This window comes from Pistacia vera, unplaced genomic scaffold, assembly GCF_008641045.1.
Source record: "Pistacia vera cultivar Batoury unplaced genomic scaffold, PisVer_v2 Contig555, whole genome shotgun sequence".
NCBI classification, from domain to species: Eukaryota; Viridiplantae; Streptophyta; class Magnoliopsida; order Sapindales; family Anacardiaceae; genus Pistacia; species Pistacia vera.
The window spans coordinates 350,807-372,441 of record NW_022196396.1 but is presented as its reverse complement, the minus strand read 5'-3'; the positions used below and the strand labels follow the sequence as shown (position 1 = coordinate 372,441).

The window sequence follows — 21,635 nt, the reverse complement described above, 5'->3', positions numbered from 1 at the left end:
CAGTCACTTACTAACAGTGGTATCAGAGCCTCAGGTACCAGATTGTAGTATTTAATCATTGATGTTTGATAACATGTTTTTGTATAAACTGTTTTCATGAATTTGAAAAATTATGTTGACTGCATAATTGTATTGATCAATTGACTAATGATGTGTTGATGAATGATTAATTGGTTGGTTGGTGTCCTGCTTGAATGCTTGTACATTCGATTTGATTTGGATTCATGTCGTTATGCGAAAAACTGTAAAAAACGTGGATTGTATGATTCACTAATCTGCGTCATTTTCCACAGCAAAATAACACTTTGCCGTAGCAAGATGCGAAAAGTGAATCTTGCTACGGCAAAATAAAACTTCGCTGTGGCGACCTACCGAAAGTAGATCTAGCTGCAGTGAAAAAAAAATTCGTTGAGGCAAGAAACATTCTTGAATTTTTGAAGTTTTCTAGAAGTTCAAGATCGTCGTGGCGAAATAAAACTTTGTCATAATGACTGTAGGGTATTTGAACTTTGCTGTGGCAAGAATGCTATTGTTCCTTTTTATGTTTTTCACGTAGGGACCAAATTATAGTTTTTAGAACCTTTAAGCCAATAATCATTCTGCACATTTAAGAGGTTAATTTAATAATTTCACCTACCTAATTCAAAATGTTTATTTTGAATATATGCAATGTTCTTGTTTGAAATTGCATGGTGCCCGGTACATGAGCCTTAGACCTTTGGTGTGCTTATTTAAAATTTTTGATTTGTTTGTAAAGTTTTAAATAAATAGGACCTGCGCGTCCTACATCTCTCTATAAATTCTCTATGTATTTCTTCTTCTCATCTTACTCCTCTCGCATGTAACGTGAGGTTTCTATTTTATTGATGTAAATTAGAATATGATTTATTTATTATAAATTCTATGTAACGATCGTGATGAAGAAATGAAGGAGCGATGACGAGGCGAACTTGAAGTCCCAAGTTTATTTTTAAAACCCTAGGTTGACCTACCAATTCCTCTAGGCTTGAGGAAATCAATTTTGGTGGGCCATGTATTGACACGTTTAATTTATGTTTAGAATGCATGTTAAGGTTGAATGTTTAATAACATGCCAAACAATGACATTCTAACAAAGATAATAAATTGGTGAGATGTAAAATAAAACCCTCAAACAAAGGATATTAAGTCACTTGAAATGTCTTCCATCACCATGACTTTAATCAAACCATTGTTTGTTAGAACCTTGTTCGCCAAAGCGAAGGGTACACTTCTACCAATGGGAGTTTAAAGCTCATTGGAGTTTTCCTTAATGGTGATGGGTCGACTTAAAATGACGTGTTTTGCTTGTTTGCCAAAACGAAGGTTGATGAGCACGTCATAGGCATAGTAGAGAAGTACACTTGTTGTGTGTACGTGGTAACATGAAGTGTCCACTCTACTGATATTGAGAATCACACTTGAGGACAATGGCTTCGGTCATCGTATTGTGTGATTGGTTTGTTAGCTTACTTCACATTTCAGGTTGGTAGTGGGAGTTATCAACTGGTGTGGATTAAGTTTGTTGGCCTAGCTAATCAACCCATTTTGGCTTGTTCACCAAAGTGAAGGTTTGAAATGGGCTAGATGGGATCTCAGTCCACTAGGAAAGCCAACGGGCTTTCCCCAGTTAATAGTGAGGGTGATTATCTTAAGGAAAATAGTGGGAGCATTTTTAATAAAAGACCATATTAAACAATAATAAACATTATGTTGACTTTACTTTTCTGCATTGTAGATTCACTTAAAAATGAGCAATATCAACCTGCAATCAATAATCGAGAAAGAAAACAGGCTGGATGGATCTAATTTCTTAGACTGGTATCAAAATCTTTAGATTGTACTAAAGTCCGAAAAGAAATTATATATCCTTGACAAGCCTTATATGGCAGAGCTTGATCCTGATCTTGATAAAGGATACTTACCAAAGGTTCCTTGATGATGTTGATACTGTTCAATGCCTTATGTTAGCATCGATGACACCTGAGCTGCAAAAGCAACATAAGAATATGGACGCTGTTGCCATAATTCTGCACCTCAATGAGCTTTTCAAAGGAAACGCTTGACATAAGAGGTATAAGGTGTTGAGTGCATTGTTTAGAAGTCGTATGACTGAGGGAGCCCAAGTTAGTCCTTATGTGCTCAAGATGATTGGGTACATAAAGAGGCTTGAGACTTTGGGGTTTGGTGTGGATGCAGACTTACAAGTGGATTTTATTTTGCAGTCACTACCTGATTCTTTTTCATTGTTCATAATGAGCGTCAATATGAACATGACTGTGAAATCACTGTCAGAGCTTTTGAACATGCTGAGGACTGCGAAGCAGGACATGAAAAAGTCCAAGCCTATTTTACTGGTTGTTGCAAGTAAAGGAAAAGGTAAGGGAAAGGGAAAGGGAAAGGTCAAGGCCAATCCCAAGCCCAAGCCCAAGTCCAAAGGACAGGATGCTCTTAAGCCTGAGGGTGGCGTTGGGAAAGGTGGGAAGGTAGTTTGCTTCTATTGTGGCAAGCCTGGCCACTAGAGGAAACATTGCAAGACTTTCCTCGCGAATAAGAAGAAGTTAGACGGTTTGACTTCAGGTATGTACATGATTGAGATTAATTTCTCTCCTTCAACATCTTGGGTCATTGACATAGGGTGTGGTACTCACATTTGTACTGATATGCAGGGACTAAGGCAAAGTAGATTGCTCGCTAAGGAAGAAGTAGACCTATGAGTTAGAAATTGAGCACATGTGGATGTATTAGCTGTAAGGACTTATTGTTTATCTTTACCTATGGGCTTAATATTAGAACTCAAAGATTGTTATTTTGTACCTGCGATTTCTAGAAACATTATTTCAGTATCCGTTTTGGATAATATACGATATCGTTTTGAGATTTCTAATGGATTGTTGTCCTTTAGTTTGAATGGTATTCTATTTGGAATTGCAAAGTTATATAACGGATTATATGTTTTTTATTTAAACAATAAGGATATTTTCAATGTTGAAACTAAGAGAGCTAAACATAGCGATCAAAACCAAATATATCTCGAGCATTGTAGACTAAGTCAGGTTAATCAGACCCGCATAATAAAACTTCAAAGGGATACAGTTTTTGACCCTTTTGACTTTAAGCCATTTGAGGTATGCGAATCATGCCTTTTAGGCAAGATGACCAAGTTGTCTTTCAGAGGACAAAGTGAAAGGGCTACTGAACTGTTAGTCATCATCCATAGTGATGTATGCGATACACTAACAGTTGAAGCCAGAGGTGGATATTCTTACTTCATCACATTTACTGATGATTTCAGTAGATACGGTTATGTCTACCTTATGAGACATAAATCTGAAGCCTTTGATAAATTCAAAGAATTTAGAAATGAAGTACATAATATGTTGGGCAAAAATATTAAGGGTCTTTAGTCGAATCGAGGAGGTGAATACTTGAGCTCAGGGTTTTCTGAATACTTGAAGGAATGTGGGATAGTATCACAACTCACCCCTCCGTATACACCCCCGTACAATGGAGTGTCTTAGAGGGAAACATAACCTTGCTTGACATGGTTAGGTCCATGATGAGTTGTGATCAACCTGCATCATTTTAGGGTTATGCCCTAGAGACTATGACTCACGTACTGAACCATGTGCCGTCAAAGTCTGTAGATAAGACTCCATATGAACTATGGAGTGGGTGGAAGCCCAACTTGTCTTATCTAAGGATATAAGGTTGTGCAGCTTATGTCAAGAAGTTGACTTCGAACAAGCTGAGCTCGAAATTTGAAAAATGTATCTTTTTAGGGTATCCTAAGGAGACCAAAAGGTATTATTTCTACTATCCAGAAGAGCCCAAATTTTTTGTCGCTCATACTGGTGTCTTCTTAGAGAAAGAATTTCTTTTAAGAGTTACTAATAGGACAAAAATAGAACTCGATGAAGTTCTAGAACCACAAGATACATTAGACCAAGGACGGAAAGATGTGCCACAAAAGGTGGTTGAACATCATGAGAAGGTTACTCCACAATCCGTTAATCAAAGTGAACCACTTTAAGTAGCACAGGAGCTATGTAGGTCTAGAAGAGTACGTCATAAGCCTAAGAGATATGATTTTCTCGTGACTCAATATGGTGACGTACTGGTCTACTAAGACAATGAACCCAAAACCTACGAAGACGTTATATTAGATCCAGATTCTGTTAAATGGCTTGAAGCCATGAAATCTGAGATGAGCTCCATGTACCATAACCAAGTATAGTCTTTGGTGGATCCACCTAAAGGGATAAAACCCATAGGGTGTAAATGGGTCTTCAAGAAGAAGACTGATATGGATGGCAAGATTCATACTTATAAGGCACGATTGGTTACCAGACGTTTCAAACAAATTCATAGTATTGACTATGAAGAAACCTTTTCGCCGGTTGTCATGATTAAGTCCATCCAGATTATGCTTGCGATTGCTGTATATGATGGCTATGAAATTTGGCAAATAGATGTCAAAACAGCTTTCCTTAATGGAAACCTTGAAAATGATGTGTATATGATGTAACCTCGATGGTTTCGTTCTTGATGGACAAACTGATAAAGTATACAAGTTGCAGAGGTCCATTTATGGACTCAAGCAAGCTTCAAGAAGTTGGAACATTCGTTTTGATGAAGCCATAAAAGAATTCGGTTTTATCAAGAATGAAGATGAGCCTTGTGTTTACAAAAAGGTAAGTGGGAGCGCAGTGGCATTCCTGGTATTATATGTTGATGACATACTTTTGATTGGGAATGATATGCCAAATTTGTAGTCGGTAAAGACTTGGTTATCCAAGTGCTTCCCCATAAAGAACTTAAGAAAAACAACTAACATCCTCAGAATAAAGATCTACTATGATAGATCACGTAGGTTGCTTGGCCTAAGTCAAAGTACATATATAGACAAGGTACTTAAGAGATTCAGTATGAAAGAATCCAGGAAGAGATTTCTTCCGATGTCACATGGAGTTTATCTCTCTAAAGATATGTGTCCTAAAACACACGATGAGAGAGATAAAATGAAAAGGATCCCATATGTGTTAGCAATTGGATCCATCATGTATGTCATGTTATGTACTCTGGTTGATGTCTCATGTGCATTAAGCAATTTTAGTAGATATCAATCAGATCCAAGCGAGCATCATTAGATAGCTATCAAGAACATCCTTAAGTACTTGAAAAGGACCAAGGATATGTTCTTGGTTTATGGAAGGGAAGATGAGCTCACTGTAGAAAGATACAGTGATGCTAGTTTCCAAACAGACGCAATCTGGATTCGTATTTTGTCTCAATGGGGGTGTAGTGAGCTGGAAAAGCTCTAAGAAAAGCATTATAATAGATTCTACAATAGAAGCCAAGTATATAACATTATTTGATACGGCCAAGAAGACAATTTGGATCAAGAAGTTCATCACTGAACTTGGTGTGGTCTCCACTATTGTTGATCCAGTAGAAGTCTATTGTGACAACAATGGAGCAAAAACTCAAGCGAAGGAGCCACGGTCTCACCAGCGGTCCAAACACATACACAGGTGTTTTCATCTCATTAGAGAAATGGTTGAGAGAAAAGACATGCAGATCAGTAAAGTACATAATAATGATAATCTTGCTGATCCTCTAACGAAGCCTCTGTCGCAGTAGAAGCATGAGAAGCACTTAAGGTCATTCGATATGAGATACATGAATGATTGGCTATAGTGCAAGTGGGAGATTGTTAGAGTAGATGCCCTAGAGCCAATCAATTATTGTAAAATTGACTTTGTAATAACTTTATATATCAATAAAAGGCATATTCTTTTATATCGTGTAAATCATAGTAATATGTAATGATATATGTCCTTAGGATGGTAGAACCGTGACAAGGGTATCAAGTGCTTCAAATCTTGATAGTGAGAACCTTATGATAACATATGGTGGCCATTCTAGAAATGTCCGTAGCCCCAATATTATTCTGATCAAGGACACAGATAATACGGTAAGGCTATCATAGTGTTGAACGACACTGTCAAAAGACAATGACTGATCTTACTTGTCAAGGTTGTTTGCAGACAACCTGGTGCAACACATAGGTGCTTGTTATAGGCAAGTTCACTGGACAGACTCACCAGAGGATTCCATATGGATGGTAACTCCAGTGTCTATGAAAAAATTCCTCTAACGGATGGTGGCGCATGTAAGCCTTAGACTTGAGATCATCGGAGCGCCTTGTGCACTAATTAGTGTAGCTTGACACCAACACAACGTAGTTCTATTCAGAGCTATCAATACGGTAGTGATTGGCTACATTGAGAAATGTATCGAGACTATGGTGGATCGACAAAGGATTTATCACTCTCGGGTACGGGAGAAGTTATCTCACTTTGTAATTCAGTAAATGACAATGACACTAAATCTGTGGCCATAGTGGGATTGAGTTGTAGCTCAATCCAATTTAATATTTCTGTCATTGGTCCAATAACTGAATACAAACATATCGAGGATATCTGAGGTTGACACTGTTTCTGTACCCTAACCGCGATGAGATAACGGATGATGAAAGAATTTAATTTTACGGTAACCATACCATTGAGAGGCTGCAATTTCGCTAAACCCGAATCTATCGGGTGGTCATGATGCCTTGCTAGGGGCCAATCTTGGTTTGGGTAGTGAGATGGTTAATTAGAGTAAATTGCAAGGGTGAGTTTATGTTGGTGCCCATGACTATTCCTTAATGGAATAAGGTTTTAATTAGTTGCACTATATAAGTGCTTAAATTAAAGGAAAAGAGAATTTTACAAAAATAAAGAAAAACCCTAGCTGCCCAAAAACTCTTTCTCACGTTTTCACTCTTTAGTGCAAAAGAAAAATTCCTTTTTCTCTTGATCTTCCTTGATTCTTGAAGCCTTTGGTTATTCTAGCAAAATAATCAAGGGTTCTACAAATTGTCTTCGTGTGGACAGTGTGAGTGCGTTTCTATGTTGCATTGAGTAGCAAAGTCAGACCCAGAGATATTTGGAGAAGCCTCCAAACGTGCGTAAGTGTTTTGGATCCTTGTATGGGTTGTTTATTTTTGCAGATTTTTTTTATATGTTTTAAGTTTATGCATGTAAACGATATAATCTATGCCCGAATTTTGGGATGTGCAATTGATCTTTTTCGTTTTAAAATACGTTTTTCCATTGCACGAAGACGGTCACTTACTAACATGAGGCACATACATTCTGTGAGTGGTTAGGGTTCACGAATGAAGAATGAAGTTAGAATGAATTTAGAGAAAGCTTCGAAGTGATTCTAGAATTTTCATTGAACTGAATTAACCACAATAGTAAGTATAAGGATTGACTTTTAACTACCCATTATACTTACAAAACGATGTCACATAGTCCTTTTACTAACACTTTAACAAAACGACGCCGCTTAGGAGAAACAGAGACACCTTACACTTTTTATATCCAACATCCCCCCTCAAGCTAATCTGGGTTCCAGTTTTAGCTTGACACAGCTTGACACAAAAACTTTGCTTTATCATTTGACATAACATTTTGATTACAACATAATGAAGTAAATAAAAATATAAAGGTAAATAATAAAACTTCCAGTTTCAATGCAGCAGAAATGTTGACAAAGTTTCCAACATTTCAATATGGTAGCAATGTTCACCAATTTCACCATATTTTAGATTCAACACTTCAACAACCAACAAGTTTAAGTCATTTGTTCACTACTTTCGCCATATGCCAGATTCAGTACTTCAACATTAATCAACAAGTTTAACTCATTTGTTCACTACTTTCACCATATGCCATATTCAGTACTTCATCATTAATCAACAAGTTTAACTCATTTGTTCACTACTTTCACCATATACCAAATTCAGCACTTCAGCAACCAACAATTTCACCATATTTCAAATTCAACACTTTAGCAACCAACAAGTAAAGAACATAAAACAAGCTATTTGTTCATCACCAATTTTGATAAAACACAAACACCTTCAGTAACCATAGCAGCTTTAGGACACATTAATAAATACTTCAAGGAACATTAACAACTGAGCTAATTACCAAACCAATTTTAGTTAACACAAACAGCTTCACCAACCAATTTATCATCACCAATACTAAACATAGCTTGCCTTACCTCCTCTGAAAAGATCAGACGTATCATGTTAGTCTTAAGGAAATTTGACACTTGAATCGTAAACATATCATTCATGCCCTCCAAAGAGGTAACCGAGCTATTAGTACCAAGGAGCTGCTCAAAGAACAAGACAAACTCCTCCACCGTCTCCTAGCCTTCCATAATTTGTCTCAAAACCCGTGCGATCCTATAAATTCTTTGCAAATTATTGGCTGTTCTTAAGGAATGGTGGAAAAAAGCTAAGTTTTGATCACCTAAGCTCAACCAGTGGACTTTCGCTTTCTGTTTAAGGAACTGTTCTTCATCAAGAAGAGCTACTCGAAAAGCATTTGAGAATATCGCCCCTTGGTCACAAAGCTCTCTATTATAAGGATCTAAGTCCAGAGCTCGTTGGATCATTTCAACTTCATTCCTCAAAACGTCCACTCTATGACTGAGGTTGCCCTGCTTTCAGTTCAGCATCCTGAAATAGGGTTTTAACAACATTAATTTTTTAACCACCCTATAAATAGACACCCCTTCAACGTCCAAAGCCAAAATCCTTTACACGAAAGGCTTAAAATCTTCTTTGTAAACCAGATAATTGAAGAATTTAAAGGGTCGAGGTTTAGAAGTAGTCAGAAGAGGGAAGGTTGTCAATGACAGGTTGTGGTCACTAATCCCATGGGGTAAAAAAGGTGTTAACTTTGGGAAACTGGGCAACAAAGTGGGCATTACCCATTACTTGGTCAAGCTTCTTCAGGTTTCCATTCTCTCCATGCGGCTTTCCATTCCAGGTGTATAGTATCCTAGCTTGACTAAGATCCTCAAACTCAATATCACTCACACAGTCCCTAAACTCCTTCATTTCTGCAGTGACATAGTTAGTACCCCCTATACTCTCACTTAAATGCAAGGTGACGTTGAAATCCCCCAAAATTAGCCATGGACTATTTCCCACCTCGAGCTTATGACGGCGAAGTTCATTCCAAAGGTCTTTCCGACCTGTATGGTCATTCATAGCATAGACCAAAGAGCAATGAAACTCTATCTCACTACTAATGGTCCGGATCAAACACTGAAGCACTTGATCCGTCTCTTCTTTTACATCCAACGTATAAACATCTGAATCCCATCCAACCACAATTCTACATCCTCTAGAACACTAGTCAACATTAGACACCTACGTCCATCTTTTGAAAATCTTCTCAAAAATACTATTAGTATTTGGATGAGCCACTCTGGTTTCCACCAATGAGCATAGTGCAAGATGTCTCTTTCGAATCAAATTATGAAATTCCTCTTGTTTAAGGGGCTAGTTAAGCCCCCTAATATTCTAGCAAGCTATATCAAGCATGACAAGAAGTGGTGATTAGGGGATCATCTAGACTTCCCCCCAAGTCCTTCCTACTTCTCGTTTCGTTAACTCTTCCTTCTTTCATAAAACCCGTCATGGATGTCATATCTGATTCTAGGTTTGTGCCTTCCATATTAGATTCACAATCAGCTTCTAATCTAGTTCCTACTTTCATATCCAATGGATTGGTTTCCTCCTCATTTCTGTCCATCAAGTTCATATTCTCCTCACATTCGGCTGCAAGGCACCATAAAGAATTTTCCACACTAATGGGTGGTTGCTACTCCTTGGATTTGTCTTGAGTGATCTTCTAGGATCTAGAGGCCATCACAACTTTTCTTTTAACCTGACTAGTCTTCCCATGTTTTGGTTGGCTCAGAATTGTTTGTTGAGGATTAGGACGATTATCAATTCTAGGTCCCCCAACTCCTTTCCTTTTACCTCGTCGAGAAACCTTTAAGAACCCTTCATCATTATCAGGAGTATTTTGCACATTCTCCATTCTATTCCCTTGTGTAACGCCCCACTTGAGGTACGTAGCTAATGTTTATTGTTTTGCTCTTATTTGAGTTGGCATATTGTTCATGTTGTTTGGTTGGCCCTTGGTTGAAGGGATATATTGGTTTGGTTGAGTGGTTGCCCTAAAATTGTAAAGACTTGGCGAAATCTTAGTGTTACAGACTTCGCCAGGGCGAAGAATAATCTTCGCCGCGGCGACGAGGTTCTGCAACCAAAGAGGTAGGTTCTGTAATTTTTCGCCGCGGCGAAAAGCCAAATAAAATGTGTAGTGAGTTTCTTGAGAATTCTTTCCATAGCGACAAAAAGACCTTTCTACCCTTAGTTAGCAGGAAAAGTGGGGAGTAAAATGTAAGAGAATTTTATGGAAAATATGTTAGAGTGGGGGTGTGATTGTAAGGATTGAAAGGACAAAGATGGAATTTTGAAGAAAGAGCAAGGGCAATATGGGAATGAATGAATATATTTTGAGCTAAAAAGGGTTAAAGCTTAGTAAACCCTTCATTCATGCTTCTTCCACCGCCACACTCTTTCACCAGTTCCTCTCAATTCTTCCTTCAATCTTTCAAGGATCTTTGAGGGTTTTTAGTTGAATCTTGGTAGAACATTAATCTAAGACATCCTAAGGTAAGGATTCTTGCTTTAGATGTGACGTTTTACCTATAATTGTATATTAAACTCTTGTGGTTTTATTGTGTAAAGTTGTAGAGAAGAGACAAGCTTTTAAAGGAAAGGAAAGTGCTACTATGATCTCTCCATTACAAGGTAAGTAAATCCAACCCAAGTTGAAATTTGAGAAATCTTTTGAGTAGAGATTTATATATGTATGTGTATGTTATGCTATTGAGAAATTGGGTTGAGATGAGTATTTATTTTATGGTTGTTGATTACACTTTATTAATGAGAAGTGTTAATATGTGATGAATATGTAGTTTGAGATGAAATTGGAGAAGATTGATAAATCTATTTGGAAGTGTGCTTTTATGACAGGGATTATAATTTTGTGAGGGAGTTTTCTCCCATTTTGGATGGTTCAAGAGAGGGATAGAACCATAGATAAATAGAGTTTATGTATGCACATTAGTTGTTTGATGAAATGCCTAAGAGAGTCATGAGTAGTAATCCTTAATTCTTGCAACATTGCATATTGGTATTTCATGAGTGCATTAGTGGAGAAGATTAATTGGGCATTGAGTAGTGGCTTGAGAAAGAGTAGAGAACTATGTGTATGAACTACTCTAAGAGTAGAGAGAATGAGAAAATATGAAAAATAGGTTGGTGCTTTGTGATCTCCACCCGATAGTGATGAGAAATGGGTTGGTGCTTTGTGATCTCCACCCAATAGTTATGAAAAGCGGGTTGGTGCTTTGTGATTTCCACCTGAAAGTCACGAAGAGTGGGTTGGTGCTGTGTGAACTCCACCCGGCCGTGCCTCCGGTAAGATGGGGCTATGACATATAGCAGAAGTTAAGTAAAGAGAGCTGTGTGAAAGATGAGAATTGTAAGGAAAGAATTAGAGAGAGAGTTACGGGGACAGTCAAGTAGAAGATTTACTTACTGAGCATTATTTTGTGCTCACCCCGTTGTTTTCTTTGTGGTTGAAGGATCTAGGTGAGAACGCGGTCGAATGGGCATCGGCCCACGAAGAGAAATGGTTACACTGTCCATCATGTTTTTGATAATTTTTGTATATAATCCAAACGTTGTATAAAGAACGTATATGTTTAATAAAAGAAAATTTTGGGCCCAACTCGTTTTACCATCTTATATGTATTTTCATTATGTATATTTTATGAGTACTTAATTAGAAAGCAACCATTACACCTTGACTCTCCACTCTAGGTTGTCATGGGCAAGAGACCTCCCCGTGACCAAAAACGCAGCGCCACTAATACTCCACCTTTACATCCATAACCTTAGGTGCCAAATTTCTCTCATTAGGCATTTGAATTTTTGTCACTGTCGATAATGGGCGTCTAGCATCAACTTCCACGAGAACCCTTGTAAATCCTATTCGGCCCACTCCAAATATGTAAGTGTCTTCCATTATTTTGTCCATCCCTAGAGGTTTACCCACCCCACTGGCAATGTAACTTAGTCCCTCAGCACTCTACAACTCCAATGGGACATCAAAAAGCTTTACCCACAATGGTATAAATTGTGGTGCTTCTTTATTTATTTCCATCTTAGCTTGCCGTTTCTGTAACAGAATATGCTTGTTTTGAAATAACCATGGGCCATCCTCTAAGCACTGAAGCATTATTGCCTCTTCCTCAAATTTGAAAAAGAAAAACCCCTTTTCATTCATCATAATATCCTTGATCCCATATTTCAGCCATAATTTCAAAGCCATAAATTGAACCGAATGAAACGGAGGCTTTTGTTCAATAAACGACCCCACCAAGCAATTTTCCCATTTTTCCTTCCCTCCATAGTCAGAGAAAGCGACGGCCTCACCATTGTGGTACCTCCATTAATTACGATTGGCTCACAATATTTCATTTGTAGTTTTTCCTGCAGTGTCTTGTCATGAACAACATTCACCCTGCTTCTTTTTTGCCCTTCAATAGGATTCCCCTCATAAGCATTCAATTGCCCATCAAGATGGTCGGATGTCTGCTCCTCATTAGTCATTTGGAAAGAAAAATTCTCCCTTTCCTTTGAGCCTCCATTTTGCACCTAACCTTGTTCTTTGGTATTAACCCAAACCGATGGTGAGCCTTCTGCCCACTAGACTTCCTATTATATGTTCCAACATCTCTACAAAAGCCCAACCTATTATCCAGGCCCGCAACAATTGCTTTCCCCTTTGGTCCTTCATTTTGCTTTTGCCCATTGACTACTTGATGGTCCAACCCTTTTTGTTGCTTCTGGGCCTGAATTACGTGTAACCCATTGCCCAACCTGGCCTCCTCTCCTGGTAACTCGAGAATCAACCCATGAGAGTTTTGGTCCCTAAACCTGCTCCCTGTTTTCTCATCGATCAAAGTTCCCGTCACTGGTGTTTGAGTTTCGCCGTTTGCTACACCTCGTCGCTTCATCGGTAGGCTCCTTGACCTAGCTCGGTTGTCATCATCTCCACTTGCCAAATTAAAGTTTGAAGATGGTGGTCTTCGCTGATTGAGGATCAATCCTCTATTTGGTGTTTCCACCACAATGCGTGTGGTGTTGCGAATCACCTATAAAGCCTCATCTCATGGGATATTCCTATCTTCCTCTGTCAATTCTCTTGACCCATTTTCCTTTAAGGCTCCAGTTATGCCAGTCTCAAGATTTTTCTTCCCATATTCATTTCCTCCTTCACTTCAAGTCAAACTAGCAGTGTCATAATAAGGTTTTGCCATTTCCTTGCCATCATCCACCGCCATACCCATTTCTTTTCATTTTCGTGCCTTCATCCACCGTCAATTTCCGACCTATCAAGTAAACCCCTAGCTTCAGCTCACATCGCGAGCTATAGTTCTTACATCCACCTCGCCCTTCTTTTTTTGGCTTCATAAATTGGCGCTCCCCAAATAACCAACTCCATCTGCCTAAAACAACCCTGGCTTTGATTACACTCCCAAATCATAATTCATAGGTGGTTAAATTTAAATGTGGAAATAGATTATAATTACCTTGTAATATCCCAGGTTTATTAAACATTGATTAGAGCTTTAAAAATATTTGCATCAATATTCTTTTGACTTGTAAAACTGCAATAAAACATTAAAGTGTGCATAAATATAGTTAATTATTCTATTATTAGTCGATCCATCCATATTGGTACTGGACTACAGTTTAATTAATAGTTTAACTGAGGCACATACCAGTTGGTATTAAATTAATTTTTATTAGTTTACATCTGGCTTAGTTATCATAATATGTTGCACTTGCACGATAAACAGTAGCTTGTTGGTCACATAACTTATAGAATTCAGTCAGTGGCAATAAAATTGTTGGGTTGAACCAAGCCAAGTTCCTTCCCGGTTACGTAACTACAAGATGATTGAGCGACTTGGTTTGAATACTTCAAGTTTATATTTTGTAATCTTATTCCTTTGCAAGGGTATTTTGTGCTACAATTTAAATTTATAGCAACTGGTGTAGCAGATGTTCCACGAATATTTTGATATGTTACATCACTAATTTGGACACCTGAAACCTGGATGTATAATTAAAAAAAAAAAAAAATTAGTATAAATAGGGATGCTATACATTTTTTAAGATTCATTGAGAACATAATGGATCTAAAAAGTTTCATTTACATAGAAATATTTAGATCTTTACCTGGCCTGGACAATTTAAGTTGTGAGGACAATAGTTTTGGTCAATAATAATGGGATTTTGAACATTTCGCATAATAGCATCTAAGAACCGAATGCCTTGGACAAATCCATTGCTAGGTCTAGCCCATGACTTTATCCTCAACCCATTTTGAGTACCTACAAAAGTTGTGTTTTGAACTGTCACGTTTTGGACTCCTTCCTCATTTGTATCCTTGCCCAGGCTCCCAACGCTATAAATCAAAGAAAAACATTCTTGGTATGAATATCATATGGAAGATGAGATGTTTGTTGTTAATTAGTTAAGTAGTTTTAGATGATAAATGTTTGAATTACCTAATACCATGACCGGGGCCGCACGTGACACGTTCAATCCACAAGTTCTTAGTTCCAGGGCCAATTGAGATGCAATCATCCCCAGTTTTAATGGAAGAGCTCATGATATTGACATTTCTAGATAATTGGACATGAATTCCATCTGTGTTCGGGCTATCGCCGGTAGCTATGACTTTAACTCTTTCAACATGAACATTCTGGCAACCGTTGATAACAATGTGAAACATTTGGCTATTTAGTGATATAAGTCCCTTGATTTTGATATTGTTTGAGTTGCTAAAGCTCACTGTCTGCATTCACACACACAACAGATTTCATAAATTAAGACATCGTAAAATCAAAATAAAACTAGAAAGAAAGTTAAGTATTCCGTACTGTAGCGCCATTGGGACAATTAGTGCCTTTAGCCTTGCAATTCCACAACGCACTTCCCTTGGCATCCAGTGCTCCACCGATGATGGAAACACCGCTAACCCCTTCAAAGCTTAGCCAGTTGTCAGCTTGAGCTAGTACACGGTAATCTGATGGAGCCACTAGAGTTCCATCAATGCGCATATTGATATCTGTATTTTTGCAGTCACCTTTAAAGGTCATAGAACCAAGCAAATACTTTCCTTTTGGTACATAAATTGTGGTTGATTCTGTGGAGCCACAAGCTGCAGCCCATGCTTTGCTGAATGCTTGGGTGGAATCTGTTACACCATTGCCTTTGGCTCCAAAACTTAACACATTATAGTTTGTTGCTGCAGATGATGAATGCAAGTTGTAAATAGAGAAAACGAGGAAAAACATGTACAGATGAGTATGGAAGCACTTGATCGCCATTTTTGCTGAATACGAGAGAAATATATTAAGACTAATATGGGTTAACAGAGAAGATGATACTTAATTAGGTAGAAATTAAGAATTTGAAGGTAAGGTGAGTTGATGAGAAGATGTTGAAACGGTACTGGTATTTATACAATAAGAGAGAGGGAAAGATACAAATGTTTGGATTAGATAGAAGGAATGGTGTAAAATTTAAGAAATCTAGATGAAACCCAAAGAAAAATGCACCGAATTACAACTAGCTCTCTCATACATGTATCAAATTTCGTAAGTCTCAATTAAGTCTATAGCCCCCAGAAGTCCTTTATGTACGTGGACCGTAGTAATAATAATTAATTTATAACGTAATTAAGATATTAGATATACACACAAGATTAAATTGAATATGATGATTAATGTACTATATATAAAGCCCAGCAGCTTAATTCCAAAATACACCACCTTATTCAATTATTATATCGACAAACAATTTCTAGAACTATTGAAGAGATCAGGTAATTGGTAAACTCAAACATTCAAACTCATTAAATTACTATAACTAGTAGTAATAAAGTACATAAAAGCTTAATTCCAAAGTACACCACCAATGAGTTGCTTATTCATTGTCATCACAATCCAATATCCAAAATAAGGCAGTTGACGTAAAGTTTAATGAATTCAGGGCGTTTTTCGTCTCCGTGTATATTCTTCGATTCTATCACCGTTGCCTTCATCATCAAGGTTCAAATTAATTAACGTGTGAAATATATGCGTAGGGGAATATGATTTATTAAATTAAAAAAAAAAACATAATAAAATAATACACCAATCTGTGCTTGACCTAATACATACCGTGGGACAATTAGAGCCTTTAGCCTTGCAATTCCACAACGCAGTCCCCTTGGCATCCTGTGCTCCACCGATGATGGAAACACCTTCAAATTAAGCTTAGCCAGTTATCCGCCTGACCTAATAGATGCCAGTCTGACGGAGCCACTAGAGTTCCATCAATGCGTATTATAATATATGTGCTTTTGCAGTCACTTTTGAAGGTCATATAGCCAAGCAAATACCTTCCTTTTGGTACATAAATTGTGGTTGATTCTGTAAAACATTATAGTTTGTTCTAAGAGAAATGAAGAAATATAGCCATGATAAAGTAGACATGGGTAGAACTTGCATCTCCAAAAGCTAACTCAAGGAAGGAGGGCATACCACATATATAAATCATAACAGTCTACTAAATTGGCGATGTAAGACAAATACAATTTCTACCATTATACATGTATGTAATAGTAGTTAGCAGTTATTTTATAGCGAATTTAACTAATTATGTTGGCCTTCATGGCAGATTTTTGCTCATAAGAGATTTTATTACCCCTTTGTTACTCATCAAACTTTACAGCATTGGATATACAAAATCAATTTCAATATGCATGATAACTGATCCAGCGGCTTAATTCCAAAAGTATATCTGACTTCGGCAATATTAGATTAAGACAGACAAATTCTATTAGTTGTAGGGAGCTAATTAATAAACTCAAACCGATTTAGTGGTGACTAGCTTATTGTCTGGCAGGGATAGAGACAAATATCCTTACTTCAGTTAATTATAATTAATGTTGAACACATTCATTCGATATTGGCATTTAATTTTCTCTTTTAAAGTAGGTCTGTCAATATATGAAGAGCATTTGGGCGCGGCCAACAATCAGTCACTTAATATCATGAAGTAGAAAACAATTTATGCATAATTGTGATGAGTCTGATGCCAAGCCGATTATTTGGACCAAATTAAAGTCGTTGTCGTGAGGTTTAATAAATTCAGGGCCTTTGTCATCTCAGAAAATTCAATTATCCACTGTTGACAAGTTACCCTCATTATGTTGTTTTAATGAGGAGAGTCATGTTGACATGCACGACACAATTAATTTGTAAAGAATTACTAAGATTTGGATTTGAGAACCTTGTTATGCATATATTTATGATGATATATTCAAATGCTAATTTTTAAATTATTAATTTGAAACAAAATACATACTATTTACTGTACAAATGCTCATTACTCCTTGTATAAGGATTCCAGTTAATCAAATTAAGTGTCTAAAATTCTTGTCAATATTTTATTGTTCTTCATTACCCTGAATTAATTAGTGATTAATTAATGAGGCACATATATTTTTCCTTATTGAGGACCATCTAAGTTGAATATATATATATATATATATATATATTGCACGTTAACAAGTAGCTTGTTAGTGACATTATGATATAAATTACTAAAAAAAACTAACTAAACTTAAGTCAGCATGTACAACTAAATTCAACAAATCCATTTCTGCCTGACAGCTTTTTTTGGGTTCCATGGTTAGGACACAAACAGAAGCAAATTAACTTGATCCAAGTATAATTATTTCTGTAAGTCTTTCCTAATCGCCCTTTTATTAGATATTGAGTGCGAGACTTTTTTTATTTTTATTTATCTCAACTTCACTGTTTCTAGTGTTTTCGAGTCTTATAATCTATAGATTCTATTCCACATATATACCAAATTGATCAATAAGTTTGAGTTCAGAAATCTGATTTGATAGTTTGCAAGGCTACTTCTGTCATTTTCATATTGCTACTAGAAAGAGTGAAAGATGACATGTAATTAACTAGTAATTAGATCTGCCCTAATCTTCCTTTCAAGGTATATTGGACATTAGATTTCAAAGACAATAAACATTATGTGTAGCATATCATTCAGTAATCAATAAATAAAGTAATTTATTAAAAAGAATAAGGTACAATGACGTTAAATTATGTACAAAATTCTTTTAAGCTATTCAGCTATATACAATTGTTGGGTTCAACTGACCCTAATTCTTTCCCAATTACATTACTACAAGATGATTGGGCAGCTTTCTTTAGATACTTTAAATTGACATTTTGTAGTCTTATTCCATTACAAGGGTATTTCTTACTGCAGTCTAATTTTATAGCCACTGGTGTAGCAGAAGTTCCTCGTATATTTAGATAGGTCACATCATTAATTTTGATACCTGAAACCTGAAATAAATAAATTGAAAATGAAAATTAGTTGTATTTTATTTGTTTATGCATATTTTTAAAACATGGTGGATACACTAATCTTCGATTATAGTGAAAAGTTTGAGAGATTTTCTCACCTGACCAGGACAATTTAAGTTATGAGGGCAGTAGTTTTGGTCAATAATAATGGGATTTTGGACATTTCGCATAACAGCATCTATGAACCGAATGCCTTGAACAAATCCATTGCTCGGTCTAGCCCATGACTTTATCCTCAACCCGTTTTGAGTACCTATGAAAGTTGTATTTTTAATTGTCACATTTTGTACTCCTTCCTCGTCCATATCCTTGGCTAAGCTCCCAATGCTGCAAATTAAACAAAAGGTCGGCACCCATTCTTGATGTTAATTATCATTGTATTTGTAGTAGAGAAGTGTTATTAAAAAAGGTAGCTTCAAATAAATTAAAATGTATGATTGAAAAGTACCTAATGCCATGACCTGGGCCACATGTAACACGTTCAACCCACAAATTCTTAGTGCCAGGGCCAATTGAGATGCAATCATCCCCAGTTTTGATGGAGGAGCTCTTGATCATAACATTTCGAGATAATTGGACATGAATACCATCTGTGTTGGGGCTATCTCCGGCAGCTATGACTCTAACTCCTTCAACACGCACATTTTGACAACCGTTGAACACAATGTGGAACATCTGACTGTTTAGTGATAAGAGTCCATTGATTTTGATGTTGTTTGAATTAGTAAAGCTCAATGACTGCATTTACACACACCATATTTCATGAATTGAGACATCGTACAAATTAAAATGAAACTAAGAACTTGAAGCAAATTAGCGAATTTATAATTTACCGTGGCTCCGTTGGGACATTTAGTGCCTTTTTCCTTGCAATTCCACAACGCAGTTCCCTTGGCATCCAGTGCTCCACCAATAATGGAAACACCGCTAACCCCTTCAAAGCTTAGCCAGTTATCAGCTTGACCTAGTATACGGTAATCTGCCGGAGCCACTAGTGTTCCGTCAATGTGTATTTTAATATCCGAATTTTTACAGTCACCTTTAAATGCCATAGAGCCAAGCAAATATCTTCCTTTTGGCACATAAATTGTTGTTGATTCTTCAGAACCACAGGCTGCTGCCCATGCTTTGATGAATGCTTGGGTGGAGTCTGTTACACCATTGCCTTTGGCTCCGAACTTTAACACATTATAGTTTTGTGTTGCATCTGATGCGTGTAAGTAAATAGAGAGAATGAGAAGAGCCCAGTAAAGATGAGTACTAAAGAACCTGATCGCCATTTTCGCCGAATAAAGAGATGCAAGTGAAAGAGATCTGATGATAAGCTAATTAAGAAGTTGATGACGGTTATAGTTAGGATGAGTTGGTGGGAAAGAAGTAGAAACCGTTCAGCTATTTATACAGAAAAGCATAAATATTATCTACAGTTGTTTGCATTGGATAAGAAGGAATAAAGTAGATTTGAAGAAAGATTAATTGGTAAATGAAATCCGAAGAAAACAGCGCCACACTAATTCTTAGTCTATTAGAACATCTCCAATGAGAGCACTCTTCATATAAATAAAAAGTATTTTAATTGATTTCTAAATATAAAGCACTTTTTCAAATAAAAAGTATTTTCATTTATTTCTAAATATAAAGAACAAATTTTTTATTCAAATCCAATAGACTCTTTAAATTTTAGGAGAGAGAATCTGATTTTTTAAGAAAGAAATTTAATATAAGACATAAATCATAAATAAAATGTATAAAAACTTACAATTTATTATTTAAAATTAGAATGGAAAGTGAAATTGGACTCTCTAAATGTGGAGAGTTAAACTCACTCTTTAATTTATATTTAAAGAATAAAGAGTTTATTAGACTCTTGTTTCTATGGATAAATTCATTATAATAAAGAGTTTGAATCATATAAAAAGTCCTTTGAAGATACTCTATTTTTTACATATAAATTAAAGAGTAAGTTTGACTCTCTCAAACTTCACTCTTTATCCCAATTTTAAATAATAAATTATAAGTTTTTATGCATTTTATTTATAATTTATCTCTCCTATTAAGTTTCTTTCTTGAAAAAACATATTCTCTCTCCTAAAACTTAAAAAGTCTATTGGATTTGAATAAAAATTTTGTTCTTATATTTAAAAATCAATGAAAATACTCTTTATTTATATAAAAGATACTCTTTAAAATAAATATCATTATTGAAAATGTTCGTAAACGTATTTTCTTTGGTAACTCCTAATGCACAGCCAAGGCTGACTATTTATATTTTATTATATTTAAATGCATGCCTTTTTACTAAATTAATTAGTCAGTATAGTCAATATTTTATTATAGTGTTATGTACTCCGTACTGGATTACGTACTTAACTATAATTAATTAGTTGATGATTAATGGAGATTAAGGCCTATTCTCATTAACTTTGTATGCACGTTAACTAGTAGCTTGTTTGTGACATATATATATAGCTTCCAAATAACTTAATTCAGCCTCTATATAATAAAATTCAACACACCTATATCTATGTGACGGCTTTGTTAATTCATTACTTTCATGGTTTAGGACTTAAGTTAACGAACCTTTTATTACCATAATGATATCTTAATTAGTAACCAAAACACAAAAGGTAACATTGTTAATTGTAAGTTTTGATATAAATTAAGTTGATCACTCTAGTTTTCAGTTGCACAAACTCAAGACCTTACCCCACATTGCTAATAAATTAACTTTGTTCAATTGCAAAGTCTATAATCTCCGGTCCTTTATGCTCGTAATGGTAATTTTTACTTGTTCTATAGGGAAATTATAAATTACAAAGTAATATAATAACAAGTAATGTTTAACACATGATGTAGAATGTCTATCAGATGAATTTTTGGGGAGAGTTGGGCGTCAGAAGCTCAAATGCACGATCCAAAGGTCTTAAATGAACATGTCAACTTAAAACAGTCATAACTTTTTATCCGAGAGGAGTTACAGGGGCCCGTAAAATATCAACGGAAATCTCTTTTCGAGCTCAATGTCATGATCAACTGGATACTCCAATTGGAGGTCGTTTTCAAGGCAAAATTTCACGATTTTGGCGTGTTCGGGTTCGTTTAAGTTTTCTGAGTGTTTTTCCTATTTTATTTAGAGTTCTTTCTTATTTTATAATTAGTCAACA

At 36.1% G+C, this 21,635-nt stretch overlaps 2 protein-coding genes across 2 annotated transcripts; both read right to left on the bottom strand.

Moving 5' to 3' along the window:
* Positions 1 to 13,907: 13,907 nt before the first annotated feature.
* Positions 13,908 to 15,417, bottom strand: LOC116108143 (polygalacturonase-like). Its single transcript, XM_031394417.1, has 4 exons — positions 14,968 to 15,417; positions 14,593 to 14,882; positions 14,261 to 14,489; positions 13,908 to 14,135 (listed from the first exon to the last, which is right to left on the bottom strand). The coding sequence occupies exons 1-4, from the start codon at positions 15,415 to 15,417 to the stop codon at positions 13,908 to 13,910; spliced, it is 1,197 nt and encodes a 398-aa protein (XP_031250277.1).
* A 2,814-nt stretch (positions 15,418 to 18,231) lies between these two features.
* On the bottom strand, positions 18,232 to 19,751 carry LOC116108142 (polygalacturonase-like). The gene is made up of 4 exons (XM_031394416.1): positions 19,305 to 19,751; positions 18,920 to 19,209; positions 18,570 to 18,798; positions 18,232 to 18,450 (listed from the first exon to the last, which is right to left on the bottom strand). The coding sequence occupies exons 1-4, from the start codon at positions 19,749 to 19,751 to the stop codon at positions 18,232 to 18,234; spliced, it is 1,185 nt and encodes a 394-aa protein (XP_031250276.1).
* Positions 19,752 to 21,635: the final 1,884 nt, after the last annotated feature.